We start from the raw sequence: 17,929 nt of genomic DNA, 5'->3' as shown, positions 1-17,929 counted from the left end.
CCTTATTTATTCTGGATATATTTCCTCAACAAGAAACACGTATAATTATTTTTATCAAAACAAGCATATGTGTTTGTGTTTTTAACTGTTTTAATTGCAATATAAAGTTTCTCTCTTGCATGCTCACTTCCTTTCTCTTTCTCTCTTGAAATGAAGAAAGACTTTCAGTCAGGTCAGCCCTTAATAATGAACTGAATTACATAAGCTAATTTTTCACTACTTTTTTTTTAAAATTCAAGGACTGTTAAAGCATTCCTATTTCGATAAATCCAAAGGAAGCACCTTCTTTATATGGAAAATAAATTATTGCTGAATTGGAAAATTACTAGGCAATTTAGTGATGATAATTTTAGTGATGATATGGAATGCAGGGCTGGTTCAGCATACACAAATCAATAAATGTAATCCATCACATATACAGAACCAATGACAAAAACCACATGATTATCTCAATAGATGGCAGAAAAGGCCTTTGATAAAATTCAACACCCCTTCATGCTAAGAACTCTCAATAAACTAGGTATTGATGAAACATATCTCAAAATAATAAGAGTTATTTATGGCAGACCCACAGCCAATGTCATACTGAATGAGCAAAAGCTGGAAACATTCCCTTTGAAAACCAGCACAAGACAAGGATGCCCTCTCTTACCACTCCTATTCAACATAGTATTGGAAGTTGTAGCCAGGGCAATCAGGCAAGAAAAATAAATAAAGGGTATTCAAATAACAGGAGAGGACGTCAAATTGTATCTGTTTGCAGATGACATGATTATATATTTAGAAAACCCCATCGTCTCACCCCAAAATCTCCTTAAGCTGATAAGCAACTTCAGCAAAGTCTCAGGATACAAAATCAATGTGCAGAAATCACAAGCATTCCTATACACCAATAATAGACTAACAAAGAGAGCCAAATCATAGTGAACTGTCATTCACAATTGCTACAAAGGGAATAAAATACCTAGGAATTCAACTGACAAGGGATGTGAAGGACCTCTTCAAGGAGAACTACAAACCACTGCTCAAGGAAATAAGAGAGGACACAAACAAATTGAAAAACATTCCATGCTCATGGACAGGAAGAATCAATATATCAATATTGATTCATTTTTAAAAATTCATATTTTTGAGATTGGGTTCCTTATTCAATTGAATATCTAGTCATGTGAATCTACTGGAAAAGCATCTGTGCTCCTCTAATATGTTTATTCCAGAGTTTTTCTTTATGTTTTAGTTCTTGCTTTTTCTTCTGGGTTGCTCTTATTCAGAACTGACTGAAAGTTTTGTTGGTTCATTGGTTAAATCATAGTAGGATTCTTGAGTTTAAGAAGTCAGCTCCAAAATAATGATTGTGTAAATAGTCATTTTGAAAGGGAAAGAATGGATTTTGCTATGTTTGGAATTATTTCAGAACTTTCCAGAAGCCTGGCATCTATTGTATAGTGTATAACCACTATTACAATAGAAACCAGAATTGTGAAAGAGCTCACTTCTATTCCCTTTCGGTTCTGTGATTTTGTGTTTGGAATCTTCATTTAAACTTGCTTTATTATAATATGTTTGTATACTTACTTATCTACAAAAGGTAAGCGCTGGAGGCTTACAGCTTACTCTGGGATCCCTCTGGGGGGTGTGTGTGTGTGTGTGTGTGTGTGTGTGTGTGTGTGTGTGTGTGTATAAATGGTTTTAAACCAATAATTATTAAAATATATGAGTATTTTTAGTAAAAACAAAACCCGTTAACCACATTGAGAGCAATGACACAGGTTTTTAAAAAGGTGTCCTAATTTATCGTTAGCCAGATTTCAGGTATTTATTTAAAGACAAAATAGTACCTGAGGTCTTCTAGCAAACTGAGTGAATGGTATTTCAAAGGAACAAAAATATAGACATTTAAAGTTAAGCATAGGCCTTTAAATATATTCTTAGACTAAGCGATAGTGCTAGTTCTTTGTCAGTCCAGGCAGCTTTATAATTTTCTCACTGCTGATTTGTGTACCAATAAAGGACACTTGAAACAACATCTGTTTTTCAGTGAAAGGAAGTTTAACTCTCATGCAGAAAAAGCAGTATTTTCAGCATTTGTCACTTAAACAAATAGAAATGAGTTTAACAAAATGTTATGTTCAGACAAAGCACCAAATAAATGTTTTATGCTTGTTTTATTCTTATTCTAACATCCAGTCCTCCCTCCAGTGGCTGCTGTTACAGCATTTTCCTTTTTCACCTTATTTTGGAAAAACAAGGAAAATTATTATTTTTTTCTTGGAATTGAAGTCCATTTTTACATCATGTTGAAAGACTGAGAGATAACCGTCTGTGGGAAATATTCTTTTATAATTAAATGAACCCATCCTTTAGCAACCAAAGGGACAGATTATTTTGAATTGAATTCTCAGCCTTCATTTTTCATTTGCAAGGTGCTTATAACTGCCCCTTAGCCCAGCATTTTTACAAATTTAATTTCTTACACATATTCAAAGGCTGATTTTACTTATTGTACTTACTAGTGGAAATATGGCAGACAAAGAAAAATGCTTAAATGACACTTGACATTTTCAGAAGGGCTTAGTTGTATTGTATTTTACATTTTATGACTTTTTTGAGACAGGGTCTTGCTCTGTTGCCCAGGCTGGAGCACAGTGGCATGATCATGGCTCAGTGTAATGTCAAACACCTGATATCTGCTGCCTCAGCCTCCCAAGTAGTTGGGACTACAAGCACATGCCAATGCATCTGCCTAATTTTTAAATTTGTTGTAGATATACTGTCTTGCTATGTTGCCAGGGCTGGTCTTGAACTCTTGGCCTCAAGCAATCCTCCCGCCTTGGCCTCCCAAAGTGCTGGGGTTATAGGTGTGAGCCACTGTGCCTGGCCCAGTAGTTGCATTTTAAAATATTATAAGATGTAGGACATTATTATTTTTTAAGTCAAGTTTTAAACCATATTTATAGTTTGTCTTTTGTAGTAGCTGATGTAAAAGTTTCTGAGGTAATAAATTTTCATTCAAAATACTAGTTCCATTTCAGAACAGGTAAGGAATCAATTGGGTTTTAGTAACAATATGTTATTGATATATAGCTGCTCTGAGGTTTACCCAATACCTGTTTATCCTTTTTTAAAAAAATAACTGCTTCTATCAGTTTTACTCATCAGCAGAACCTCCAACTTTCTCACTAAATAGATGGAGTGGGACTGTCAGCATTATCCCTAAGAAAAATGCCCCAAAGAACAAATTATAAAAGGCAATGCCACTGAAATTGTGTATGGTCTTGAGTCACTTAATGTTGGGAATATTTTCTGAGAAATGTGTTGTTAGGTGATTTCATTGTTGTGCGAACAGAATAGAGTGTACTTAAACACGTGTAGATGTTATAGTCTAATACATACCTGGGCTACATATGGTATATATTGCCCCGAGACTCCAAACCTATATGACATGTTACTGTGCTGAATACCATAGGCAATGGTAACACAATGGAACTTATTTAAACATATATAAACATAGAAAAGGTACAGTGAAAATATAGTATGAAATATTTTTTTAAAAGGAACGCATTTATAGACCACTTACCATGAAGGAAGCTTGCAGGCCTGGAAGTTGCTTTGAGTGAGTGAGTGAGTGAGTGAGTGAGTGAGTGAGTGAGTGGTGAGTGAATGTGAAGGGCTAGGACATTACTTTATACTACTGTAGACTTTGTAAACACTGTACACTTAGGCTACATGAAATATATGCAACTAGTTTTATTCAATAATAAACTAGCTTACTGTAACTTTTTTACTTTATAAATATTAAAACTAAAAAAAATTTTCTTTTTTTTAAAGAGACAGGATTTTATTCTGCTGCCCATTTGGAGTGCAGTGGATGATCATAGCTCGCTGCAGATTCAAACTCTTGAGATCAAGCCATCCTCCTGCCTTAGCCTCCCGAGTAGGTGGAATTACAAAGTGCGTCACCACGCCACATCAACTTTTTGACGTTTTGTAATAATACTTAGCTTAAAACACATATTGTTCAGCTGTACAAAAGTATTTTCTTTCTTTATATCCTTATTCTATAAACTTTCTTCTATTTTCAAAGTTTATTTTTAAAATATTTTTGCCAAAATGAAGATACAAATGTACATGTTAGCCCAGGCCCACTCAGGGTCAGGATCATCAGTAACACTGTCTTCCACCTCTACGTCTTGTCCCTCTGGAAGATCTTCAGGCCAGCAACACATATGGAGCTGCTATTTCCTATGATAACAATGCCTTCTTCTGGACTACCTCGTGAAGGACCTGCCTGAGGCTGTTTTACAGTTAACTTTTTTATTTTTTAAATAAGTCCAAGTAGTACACTTTACATAAAAAGTATTGTGTAGTAAAAACATAGTCACCAGAAGGGGTCAGTGGCTCACTCCTGTAATCCCAGCACTTTGGGAGGCTGAGACTTGTGAATCACCTGAGGTCAGGAGTTCGAGACCAGCCTGGCCACCATGGTGAAACCCCATCTCTACTAAAAATACAAAAATTAGCCAGACGTGGTGGTGGGCGCCTGTAGTCCCAGCTACTCAGGTGTCTGAGGCAGGAGAATCGTTTGAATCCAGGAGGCGGAGGTTGCAGTGAGCCAAGATCGTGCCATTGCACTCCAGCCTGGGCATCAGGAGCAAAACTCCATGTCAGAAAAACAAAAACAAAACACAGTCACCTAGTCGTTTATTATCTTTATCAAGTATCTATGTACTATACATATTTGTATATGCTAAACTTCGTCATGACTGGCAGTGCAGTACGTTTGTTTACACCAGCATCACCACAAACACATGAGTAATGTGTTGTATCATGATGTTATGCCAGCTATGATGTTACTAGGTGGTAGGAATTTTTCAGCTTCATTATAATCCTGTGGGACAACTGTCTTAGTATGCATTCTGTCATTAACCAAAATGTTGTTATGTGTTGTGTGACTGTATTTTTTGTTAATATTTTTGTCACTTATTTAAAGAATATATTGTTGATAAAAAAGATTGTGTACAACCAAGGTTATTGTTGATTATATGTATGTGATATACTGATATAAAAGTGGCCTCCATATCTGTAATGCTTATGCAAGTTATAGAGTATAATATAATTAGCACCTGTAAATTTACCACCAAATCCAAGACTCAAAACACTATCAATAACTTGCATTGACTTATGTACTTCTTCCCATCTCATGCCCTCTGTTCTTTCCCAGTGGTAATAGCTATTGAATTTTGCATTTATTTTTTCTCTTGATTTTTCTTATGGTTTTATCACAATATGTGATACTAATAATTTGTTTTAGTTTAGCTCAATATAAATGATATTGTTCTGTATGTAATGTTGTAAGATTTGGTTTCCTTACTAGTATTTTTGGAAAATTCATCTATGTTTTTGAGTGTAGTTGTGCTTCATTTTTCTACTGTGTAATACTTATCTTTGCCCTGTTAATGTACAACAGTATATTTGCTCTCCTATAATCGGAGAACAGTTTTTTTCCGTTTATTGTAGCCAAATTGCAAGATGGTCTCCAGTGATCCTTGCTTCTTGATATTCATGCCTTTGTATAAACTTCTCTCACATTGAGTAGGGCCTTCTTCTGCTAGTGGGGTGTCAAGGAAATGATGGTGAGACTTCTTCAGCTTTTCCGGATCTATCTTTCTTGAGAAAGCCCCCAAACATGGGCTTCTGTACAGATCTGTTTGAGTATGGGAGGTCTGTAACAACAGTCAGTACCAATCATTTATCTATGTGAGTGAGCCATCTTGAAAGTGAATCCTCTGTCCCCAGTCAAACCTTCAGATGATTGCAGAACTTGCCAATATCTTGATTGCAATCTCATGAACTTGATTGAGAACTTCCCAGCTGAGCTGCTCCCAAATTTCTGATCTACAGAAACTAGGATTTTACAAATATTTATTGTTGTTTTGTGACACTGTGTTTTGAGGTAATTTGTTATGTAGTTCCAGATAATGAATAAATTGACCGTTTTGATGATGGAAACATTTTGTGAACATTTTTATGTCTGCCCCCTGATGTACATGTATAAGACCAGGTAGTGAACCAAGGTGTGAGATTGCTGGATTGAAGATTATGATAATATTTAACTTGGATATCCCATGCTAGTTTTTTCAAGAGTAGTTTAATTTATCTTTTGACCAGAAACGTGAATAAGAATCTGTATTATTCTGCATTCTTTTTAACTTTTGGTATTGTCAGACTTTTAAATTTTTTCTAATGAGTGTAAATATTTCATTGTGGTTGTTTTCTTTGCCCAAACATCAAAGTAGTAGTCTACTGTATTTTTCCCTAAGAGGTTTAAAGTTTGAGTTTCACATTTATACCCTTAAACCATTTGAAATTAATCATGTATAGAGTGAGAGAGGTATCCAATTTCTTTCTTTTTCTTTTTCTTTTCATAACTGTGCAGTTAACCAGTTTTTCCAATTGTTAAAAACATCCCTGTTTTCCCTAGTGATATGATTGTGTCATATGGATCTGTTATGTGGCTCTGTTTTGGAGTTCCATCTTGTTCTATTTGTCAATTTGTTTATGCTAGTATTAATGGCATGCTTTCTTAATTACTGTGAAACCTGGCAAGGCAATTCTTCCTATCATATGCTTTAGGAGTGTCTTATCAGTTCTTGACGATTCTCTTTCCATATGACTTTGAATTAGTTTTTCAAGTTCTATGAAAAACATTTTGGGGTTTGAGTAGAATTGCCTTGAATCTACATATAAAGTAGAGGAAAATTGATATTGTCACACTAGTGAGTCTTTCTATTCATAGATACAATATATTTTTTATATTTCAGTCATCTTTAATGTATTTCAGTAGCATTTTATCATTTTCTTAATACAGGTATAACATCTTTTGTTAGATTTATTTTAATCATGTAAGTTTTAAATTTCTACTATTTTCTTTTTTTTTTTGAGACGAAGTTTTGCTCCTGTTGCCCAGGTTGGAGCACAGTGGTGTGATCTTGGCTCACTGCAACCTCTGCCTCCTGGGTTTAAGTGAGTCTCCTGCATCAGCTTCCCAAGTATCTGGGATCACAGGTGCCTGCCACCATGCCTGGCTAATTTTTGTATACTTAGTAGAGATGGGATTTCACCATATTGACCGGACCGGTCTTGAACTCTTGACCTTAGGTGGAGCCACCCGTCTTGGCTTCCCAAAGTGCTGGGATTACAGGCATGAGCCACCGCGCCTGGCCAATGTTTGCTATTATTAATGATGTATTAAAAAACTGTGCTTTATAACTGATTATTGCTAGTATTTGTAAATATACTTGTTTTTTTAATATAAATCTTAGAGCAAACCATCTTGTTGAATTCTCTTTTTATGCCTAATGATACAGAGATTCGTGGGTTTTTTTTGGAATTTTAGAGGACCTTGTTTCTTGATTCTTTTTGTTTTTGTTGTTGTTGTTGTTTTAGTTAGTTATGTCGTTTGAAAATAATAATAACTTTGATTTCCTTTTTAAAATTGCTACTATGTTTTTATTTATTTTCGATGTCCTATTGCATTGGATAGAATGTCAAACAAACTTTGACTAGAAGTGGTAATAGTAAAGTGATAACGATGGGCATTCTTTTGTGGTTCTTGATTTTGAAGAGACTTTTATAAATATTTTATCATTAAGAATAATTTTGTTGTAAGTGGTTATTTTTGTTTTTTTAATCTTTTTGTCAGCTTACAGACGTTTCCTTTGATTCCTAGTTTTCTATGACTTTTTTTCCAAATACAGATTTTGAATTTTATCAAATGCTTTTTCTGCAGATGTTGAAGTTATTATGGCTTTCTTTCTTTATATTCATGAGTGGAATTTATAGATATTCTAATGTTTTGTATTGTGCTTCCTAGGTTTTACTACACAGGAAGATTCCTTGGGAGACTTGGCTGTAATATTGGAAGGAGAAGTCTACTTGTAAAATTCTTGACTCTTATGATCATAGGAAGGGACTTTATCATTTTGTGCTTATGTAGAAAATAGTAATGAGAGCCATTTGGCATACTGTGTTTAAGCATAGGTCTCATAACATAAATGGCTAACATTCAGCAAAGTGTCCTTGTGTTGGCAACTTCAGTGTCACAGAGTTTATTTCCTGTAACTAACAGTATGGCTAAGCGATGGTTGTCTTTTGTGGGGAAAAAATATTTTGTAGAAAAAAGGAGGATTTGGAGCTCTTTGTTTGGTTTTGGAACAGGAGAATTTTCCTGCTTCAAGTCCTTTGTTAATAAAGTAAATAACCACTGTAACTTATATGGTAGTTTAAAAATGTGACTTGAAGTTTCAGATTTCTAATTCTCTTTTTTTAAGATCAGATATTTGTAGTATCACAGCAATATGGAGCCTCAAGAGTTCTCTGAGTTTATACCCCTGTTGGTGTCAGCATGTGAGGATTATTTAAATACACAAACATGAAATGCTATAAAGTATTATCACTCCATAAAGAATTGGGAAATTCTAGAAGCAAAAAAAAAAAAAATCTATTCTGAAGGCACTTAAATTACATTCCCACTTGTTAACACATTTAGGTAAAATGAGACTTCACTGAAATTTTCCCCTTGAATAAATAGTAAGGAGTGCACTGTCAGTAGATACTGGATTTGAGTGGTACTTAAATGCCTTGTTTGCAGTACAATTATGATCTGCACAAAACTTAAATGTGCCATTAAACTTTATTGTTGGTGTCATTCATATGGCTTACTAGGCTTAATCAACTGCTTGATTATATGCTCAAGTTTCTCTTCATTTTTCTTTTCTGTAGCAAGTGGTACATTTCTAACTTTGAAGTAATTTGGTACAGTGTCTGGGATCAGTTATGATAATGATCAAAATAATAACAATAAAGTTATTACCAAATTTCAATCCTTGTTAGAAATTGGGTGGGATTGAGGTGCTTTTAGGTGGCATGTGCTTAGGGTATTAACTGAATCATGACCAAAGTGAATTAGTGCTTCTGACCAGGTTTTCATTGGAATTTGTATGCCAGGGATACTGATGGGCAAGGGAGGCAAATTACCATTGACAGAGAACTGCCAATGCAGAGAACTAGAACAAGCTAGACCACAGCACTGTGATTTTCAAAAACTTTATATAATGCTCTTCTTTTATACCTAGAAAATAATATGTTTGTTCTTAATATCTAGCTAGAGTACGCTTAGACAATTGCTAGCCTGGCTCTGGAGAGAGGGATGGTTGGGACATTGCAAGAGACAAGTTCTTTAAACGAGTCTGCCTGAAGTCTACTTCTTGCTTCTGTTTTATAGAAGGTAAAGGGAAAGGTGAGTGGTTAGTGAGACAGTCAAGATTTTTTTTTTCTTTTTTTTTGAGACTGCCTTGACCTTTGGCATTAGAGCTATAGAAAAGAGATGGAGAGAGAACTATTTAATACACAGAAACACTACCCCAATGCAAGTGTATGTCTTGAACCATTGGAATCATCACCTCAAAAAGACACCATATATCTTTTAACAGTCACACCCCATTTTTCTCTTCCCCCAACTCCTGAAAGCTATTAATCTGCTTTCTGTTTCTATGGATTTACCTGTTCTGGACATTTCATGTAAATGGAATCATACAATATGTGTTTTTTTTTTTTTTAATTGGCTTCATTTTTGTAATTGGCTTCATGTAATTGGCCTCATTTTGTAATTGTAATTAGCACATAATATTTTCATTTATGTCATAGCATGTATCAGTACTTCATTCCTTTCTATTAAAGAATAATATCCTGTTGTATGGATATATCATATTTTATTTATCCATTCATCAGTTGACAGGTTGTTTCAACTTGTTGGCAATTATGGATAATGCTTCTGTGAACATTTGTGCATAAGTTTTGGTGGGGACCTGTATTTTCATTTCTCTTGGGTGTATACCCAGAAGTAGAATTGCTGGGTCATATGGTAACTCTGTGTGTGATATTTTGAGGAACTGCTCAACTGTTTTCTAAAGTAGCTGCATTGCACAGCAATTGTTGTCACACTAGCAATATATCAGGTATTCAGTTTCTTCTCATTGTCACAAATCTTGATTTATATTCGTTTTTGGTTATAGCCATGCTAGTTATTGTGAATTAGGTATCTCGTGGTTTTGATTTGCATTTTTAAAATGACTAAATGATATTGAGCATCTTTTTATGTGCTTTTTGGCCATTTGTATATGTGTACTTATATAATTTTCCCACTTAAAATTTTTTTTTATTATTATTGAGTTGCAAGAGTTCTTTATATATTCTGGATACATCTGGTCTCTTAACATCACAATATTTTTTTGCTTAGTATTCAGAAAACCATTAGAAAAGGGCATTGTTACAGCTTAGGTTTTTTGGGAGCAGATGCTGAGACAGAATTTGGGGTATAAAGTATTTTTAGACATCACAGCACTTGTGAAAGGAAGGAGGAGAGCAGGATTGGTCAGAGGGAAAAGTTGAATTTACGTGGAGGTCTGGCAAAACCTCAACCAACCTGGCAGCAAGCTCTGAAGCAAATATTGCCTATCAGGGTTGTCCTGCATTAGGCTGAGATGGCTGGGCCTTCATGTTACCACTTGACTTAGTCACTGAATGAGGGTCAGCGGTGGAAAGTTATGACCTAGGATGGAGCAGCACTTTGCCCCTGAGGCCAGCTCTGAAGTGATAAACAGATGGAGTCTGTTTGCTAACTGCACTCTTTAGCTGAGCAGCATATTCCCCTTGAAGGGGCATCTGGATGGTTCACATGCGTATTATATTTTAAAATCTTAGTGAACCTCGAGTTCACTAAGTTTAACAGAGATTCTAGGAGCATGTTTATGGCATGAGAAAATTGAAAATTTGATTCTGATTTTACAAATATGTTATGACTGCTATTTCATGGTATAGGCTGTTTTGAAATCTTCTGAAGATAATTTGGCCTGGAGTTATGTACATTTATAATATTGTTTATGTTTTATTATTTATGTTTACTACAGACTTAGAGTTTCTTAAGTAGTTTATATGATGCTCATAATTGCCTCATATAAAAGCAATTTTTTATGTTTGTTTGTTTGACATACTCTGTTTTTCTAAAATTTTGAGTGTGGTATCTTCATTTTGAGAATTATTTTGTCTTTGGCCGTTGTTCTCCCATATCTGCTACATATTATGAAAACTTCATAAAAGACTAATTCTTTTCTTTTGAAATTTGATTCAGAATTGAGAATCATCTTAGTCTTTGTTTAATTTCTTAAGTTTTTATATTGTCACAGATATTCTAAGATTTTATATTCCCGCCTTGTTGAGTTTCTGCCTTTTTGCTAGCCAGAAAACAATGCAATACCTAAAACAGATGATTACCAATTTGGGTACCTATTAAGAAGACATAGTAGTGCAATACTAATTCTTTTAAAACACTTTTATTTGATATCTCTTAACTTTTGGCCCTTTTTGCAGTTGCTTGTTTTACCGAAGTATTGGGAGAGATGATGATAAGTAATTTGTATCAGTCTTAATTCTGAATAGCAAACCAAATATACCAAGACAGTTTTGGTTGACAAGTTTAGTCTGTAGATACCTGTGTCCAGTTTGCCCAAACTCCAAATTGTAATACTTTCTAATAACAGAAATTAGTACATAAGAGTAGGTATGAATCTTTTGCAGAATGAAGAAACTGGAATTATTTTTCTAGTGAAGTTGTTTTGTTTGACTGTGTCAACATGCTAGAATAGAAGAAACTCATTCATAATTAGGAGTCAGAAGACCTGAGTTAGAATCTCAGCCATCCCTTCACATCTGAGATGCCTGAACGAGGCACACTTAGCTTTTCAAAGCCCAGAAATGCAGGTGTGTTAATTCTGCCTACCCCTGCCAGTTGTGGCAATGACCTAATAAGATAATGAATAAGAATAGAACTGGTCATCTTGTGACCAGTGTATACATTTATGAGATAGTTGGAAGAGTGTTTTTCCTTGGGCAAATGAAGGTGGAACCCACATATGTGATCTTTGTTCAAGCATGCATTTCAATAAGACTTCAAAGGAATGTAAAGGAATGTAAATATAATGAAATGAATGTAAATATAATTTATTTATGTCAAAAAATTAAGTTCTATTGTAATTATTTTCAATGTAGTCGTGGAAACCCAAGTTAACTCAACAGATATTTATTGTGAGACTTTATAATTTGTGCATAGAGTGCATCCAAGTGATGCATATTAAAAGGTTTTCATTTCTGTGAATTGATTGATTTTGTTATTCTGTGGGTTTGAGCACAAATTAATTGGAATCTAGTTATTTCAGATTTTATGTGGATTACTAATGTTTTTAAAGGGATTTATAGTTTATAAAATGCTTCATATACATTTTTTCATGTAATCTTCATAATAGTCCTGCAAAGGTAACTGCTCTTATTTTCATGATTCTTCCCATTACTTAGGTTAGAGAAGTTGTAATATCCTCAAGGTCACCTATCTACTAGGTGGTGGAACTGAAATTAAAACCTAGATTTCTCATTCCAAATCTATGTCATGTTGCTTGTAAAACTAAGGATTTATTTTAGATATACTTGGATTGGAACCGGGTATTCTCAGTCTCAGGAACAAAGAGGTTTGGCTCTGAAACTTTGATCCAAACACAATTTTGCATTTGTTATAAAAGCCACCATTTTCTACACACCAGGGGCCCATATTACCCTGGGCTTTGTCTTGTGTCTGCTCAACCTGATGTCTTCATTCTTCAGCTTCTTTCCCAGTACCCACACAACAATGTTTTTCTCACTGTAGCCTCAGAATAATGCTGTCCAGCATTATTATGAACTAATCTTTGCTGATGAGCAACTGGTGAATATTTTAACTATAATTTGGGTGGGTCTTTTGGTTCCTTATAAATCCCTTGTACCAATTCTATTTACTATAATTTCAGTTGCATAGGCTATTTTCAACTTGATTTAAAGAGTCTCACTTAGTGAGCATAGAATCTTTAGGGCCAGACTGGAACCAAACCAGTCCTGGGAACCTTAGAAAATTAATCCAGTTTTATGTGTTCTGTGATATATTTTGTACTTTCATCAATGCATTCAGAATATGAGGTGAAAAGGGCTTCTGTTGCAAAATGACCTATATCTAGTTTGTATTTAATACCTGACTAAAAATAAACAAATGTAGAAAAATAAGGCTTCTGTGTATTTTTCTGTACATTTTATAAGTGCATATGCCGCATTTTGAGCCAACAGGGCAAATAAGAAATATTGTACTGTTTCATATTTTCAAATGCTGACTAGATAAAGATTACACATGACAAGTTATTTATAGCTTCATACATAGTAGATTCTCTGTTGGAATCATAGAAAGGAAAAATGATAATTGCTTTGTGTGGTTCACAGAATAGAATGGCAAACTGAGATGTTTTGAATCTAGTTTGTACTGTAACCATTTCTAGGAAACCATATTTAAACAGCAGTGGTTATCACGAAGTGTACAACATGTCAACTGTGTCCCAATTCACATCAGTAAAAACCTTCCACCACTTTATTCTCTATAACCCAACCTCCATCAGATAATGCCAAATAAACTATGTCGAGTGCACATATTAATATCTATCAAATGTGCCAAACAGCTTGCTGGCTGCATTTTCAGTAGTGTTTATCTGTGGTCATGCAGGTTATAACTCTGAATTTTTATTAGGAAACACTAAATTGAGAATTTATAATGTTCTTGATTTAGCTTCACCAGCTGTGCCACAGCCAGGAAAAATAACTCAGGGGGGTAAAAATCTAACACTGTGTTAAGAGAGCAACGGACAAATCGCTTTTGCTTCATGCTTACCTGCTTTGCATCTGCTACTGTAAAGTTTAGGGTCACATGTAATTAGTGGTTGGTTTTTTTTTTTTGAGACAGAGTCTTGCTTTGTCAACCAGACCGGAGTACAGTGGTGCGATCTCGACTCACTGCAACCTCTGCCTCCCTGGTTCAAGCGATTCTCCTGCCTCAGCCTCCTGAGTAGGTGGGACTACAGGTGTGTGCCACCACACCTGGCTACTTTTTATATTTTTAGTAGAGACGGGGTTTCACCATGTTAGCCAGTTTGGTCTCCATCTCCTGACCTCATGATCTGCCCTCCTCGGCCTCCCAAAGTGCTGGGATTATAGGCGTGAGCCACTGCGCCCAGCCAATAGTCTTTTAACTTATATGTTATTACTCCAGTAAATTGCTTTGTGAGTTTTTAGGTTGTCTCATAAAACAATGATTATTAATTTTTATTTAATCTTTGGAATCCTGAAAGTGATTCATTGAAATAGGAATTTTGATAATAACCCTAGCACTGAAGACATTATTTATAATTTTATCTTTGTTAAACCAATCACGATGACATACTTATATATATTGTTCTGTTCAGGAATCAGACAATTTGGGGCCAATGAAAAATAATCTAATAGTTTATATTTGGAAAAAATACTGAGTTAGTGAAGGGAAATCTCCTGTAGGTAGTTAACTTAGTTGTGGAATATTTAGCAAAGGGTGCTGTGTGGAATTCCTCATTAAGAACATTTCTCTTTAATTTCTGCTACAAGATGATGTGTAATGAAAAGTTGTTGGTGAAATTTGTGCATCATCATGTAGGACTTGGCTAATTCCTGAATGGAAATATACAGCCCTTGCAAATATTTATTTGTTTTAACATTATTGTGATTATCAGTCTAGGTCTGATGTATTTTCTTTGTGGCTGCTTGGCAGTTTGGTTCGTCAGCTACAAAGTAAGCCATAGGAAGGCAGTGACAATATTTGTTTTACTCACCGTAGTACCCCCAGAGTCTTGTCCATTGCCTACCTTGTATACTAGGATATATTTCTTGAAGGGATATAGACACATTTTATTCATGTAGAATTTATAGAGTTTTGAGTTACCTATACACAGAAGAAAAATAATAGATACTCATGCTAAGTATTGTAGGAGATATACTTTTTTTCCTTTTAAACTTTACAACTAATTAGCTTTCCTGTTCATGGGGACTCTGGAAAAAGCCATCTATTTTCAGTCGTAATGCTTTCCCTTTGGCCAAAGTAGAGCAGAATTAGATTTTAATAAACCATGATTTTATAGTATGGTTGTTTACTGGAGTACCATTTATAGAGTATGGCTTCCAGACAATGATGACATCGTTTCATTTAAAAAGGGCTAGTTTTTCCCTGAAAGTTGTATTTTTAATTACACTATAGGAAATTGGCAGGTACTTTATATATTTATGTATTTGCCTCTTCCTATCTGCTTGTTCCAAAAGGAAGACATTCTACCTTGTAAATGGCCTATGCTTACAATTTATTTTAAAAGAAATTTTAAGTTTTTGGAACTACCCAAAGATATTTTTTAAAAACATTAGGTGATAGGTAACTAAAACTAAATGGTAAGTTTAGCTAAATTCAGCAAACATTAGGTAACTGTAATGTATAAAGTATTGTGTTTGGTGGACATGAGAGAAAGATGACAAAAACTTGATATTTCTATTCCTGGGGCTTGTATACCATTAGCTGACTCAGATAAATTCATAAATAAGTATAACGCAAAGCAGACAATAAAAAGTACTATGGTATAGGCATCAACAAAGTGGGAAATTAGGATAGAGAGATTAATCCTGACTGGGAGGATCAAGGAAGTTCTCATGGAATAGATAGGTTTTGAGTAGAACTTAATTTATTGCTTTCATTCATTCTAGACTGTCTTCTGAAGATTGATGTCTATTTCCTTGAGCTCTTTAATTTTGTTGCCAATTTGGATAAACATGGCACAAATCCAGCAGGGAGGTCCAGATGAAAAAGAAAAGACTACCGCACTGAAAGGTACATACTTAATTTGCTTTTTCAGGAAATTTTCATTGTGCCTAATAAAGGTGTAGGAATATTTAGGTGACCTTCCATTCATTTGAAATCTAAAATAAGAATATAAGTACCAATTATTTATATCCCTCACAGCAACTATTACAGCATCTGAGATGTATGTACTCAGTAAATAAATCACAGGATCATGTAATTTTGCATCTATAAGAATCTTAATGCTTTTCTTATTCAATGTTATACATTTAATAACAAAACTAATAAGTGTTTTGAATCAAGGCTGGTGCCTTTACCTCATGTTTTCTGCTTGGAATATCATACTGGATGAGGGTAATGATCCGTCTGTTTCTGTATTCTGCCTTTATGGCATTGCATTACTGATATTTTATGAGAGGTTTATCCATATTAATGTTTTAGAAGGAATCTGCGTTAGACATTGTTAGGGAATTTTGAATCCTAGAATTAAAAAAATAAATCTGCTATCTAAATTAATTCGACTTCTAAAAGAAGTATCTGTTATTGAATTGTGAGATAGCTATGGGCACTGAGAACTTTAGGGTCAGGAAGCTGAGGAGAAAGTAGCAAATGAGGCTGAAAAGTAATTTTTAGTAAAATAGATAAAGAATCAGGAACAAGAGAGAGCTCCTGAACAGCAAATGGAAAAATTAAATGGGAGTAATTAATTATAGTCATATCTGGTGATGGGTAAGATTAGATGAGAACTGAGAATTTACTTCTGCATTTGGCGATGTGGTGATCATTGGTGACTTTCACAAAGAGCTGTTTCAATAACTAGAAATGAAAGCCTGGTTGGAGAACTTTCAGCAGAGAATGGAAAGGGAGGAATTGGAGACAGTTGTAAACAACCCTATAGAAGATTTTACTACATGCTTGTATATTGTTGGGAAGGATCCAGAACACTCAGAATAATGGACAATTTAGGAGTGAGGGCAAGGAATGTATGTCACAGTTTCCATCTAAATAGACATGCTGGGTTTCCACCTAGACAGATTTTGTGCATGTTCAGCCTTAATGTGAAAATTTGATCTCCCAAGTTGTAGTTCTAATTTATACTCTTGCAAGCAGTATGTGAGGTCAGATTGATTTTCTGGATTTTAGAGGTCTTATCGTGATGTTAAAAGAGTAGATCGGTTCTAGAGATAGAACTATCTGGATTCAAATTCAAGGTTTTCCTTCTTACCATGGGCAAATTGCTTAACTTCTCTGAATCTCTTCATCTGTACTATGGGAATAATAATGCTGGGTACAGATAGGGGTGTAAGGGTTAATGGAGGAGTAAACTGGAAATATTAGAAAATAAAATGGCAAATGCATAGTGTATTTCAGAACAACTTAGCGAACTGATTTGTTCTAAACTTTATCCCTTTAACAGGAAGACAGTTTTATTCTTGAGTTTATTCAAAACTGGGCTATGATACGTAAAACAGTGAACTAATAATGATCACTCTGCTGTTCATTAGAGGATTTCAGGTTTACATGGCAAGATGCACTCTTGGAGGTGATTGAACTTTCTGCTAATTGAAAAGTGCTTCAGACAAGGCATAGATGGTGGAAAAATCTCATAAAATTATATTAGTGGTGAGAAAAATGTCAGGTAAAACTCAAGATGAGTAGGGTTAAAGCAGTGCATGCTGGAAGAAAGTAGTTTGAATTGGTTTGCTGTAATAATGGTGATAATGAAGATGGTAAGGAAGATGGTGATGACTGTTATAATTAAAGGAAGGCATATTATGCACAAGAAAGTTATGTCATCTCTTTTGGAGATGGCAATGAAGATATGCTTGTAAAGAATTCTTGCATTTCTTAAAAATATTACTTTTTCCCTTTGCCAGTTTTACAGGGTTTTAGTTTATCTACTGCCTCTTATTGATTTGTTGACCCATTTTACCTGGATTTCTGAAAATATGTTCTGTATCTAGTTCTCTTAGTTCATATGTGTTAGTTTTTATTTACCACCACCCTCTAACCTCAGGCCCCTTCAAAAATGCCTACATTTTGCCATAGTGCCTTTATTAAAAATTATTCTGGACACTAATGTTGAGTTACTATGATCATTATTTGTGATAGCCTAATGGTAACATCTTATATGGCTAATAGTACATCAAAACC

General features: G+C 34.7%; 1 protein-coding gene across 3 annotated transcripts in view; it reads left to right on the top strand.

The window, feature by feature from the left end:
• Positions 1–17,929, top strand: part of FAM172A (family with sequence similarity 172 member A) — a 480,941-nt gene that overhangs the window by 17,545 nt on the left and 445,467 nt on the right. The window contains exon 2 of one of the 3 annotated variants that reach the window (XM_025388508.1): positions 15,682–15,805. The exons of the other annotated variants lie outside the window; for them this stretch is intronic. Within the exon in view, the coding sequence (XP_025244293.1) occupies positions 15,700–15,805 (106 nt within the window). The 5' untranslated portion in view covers positions 15,682–15,699. The remainder of the gene's footprint in view (positions 1–15,681; positions 15,806–17,929) is intronic. 3 annotated transcript variants of the gene reach the window in all.

The sequence above is a fragment of the Theropithecus gelada genome, chromosome 6 (genome assembly GCF_003255815.1).
Source record: "Theropithecus gelada isolate Dixy chromosome 6, Tgel_1.0, whole genome shotgun sequence".
NCBI classification, from domain to species: Eukaryota; Metazoa; Chordata; class Mammalia; order Primates; family Cercopithecidae; genus Theropithecus; species Theropithecus gelada.
This window is presented reverse-complemented; position numbering and strand designations above follow the sequence as displayed.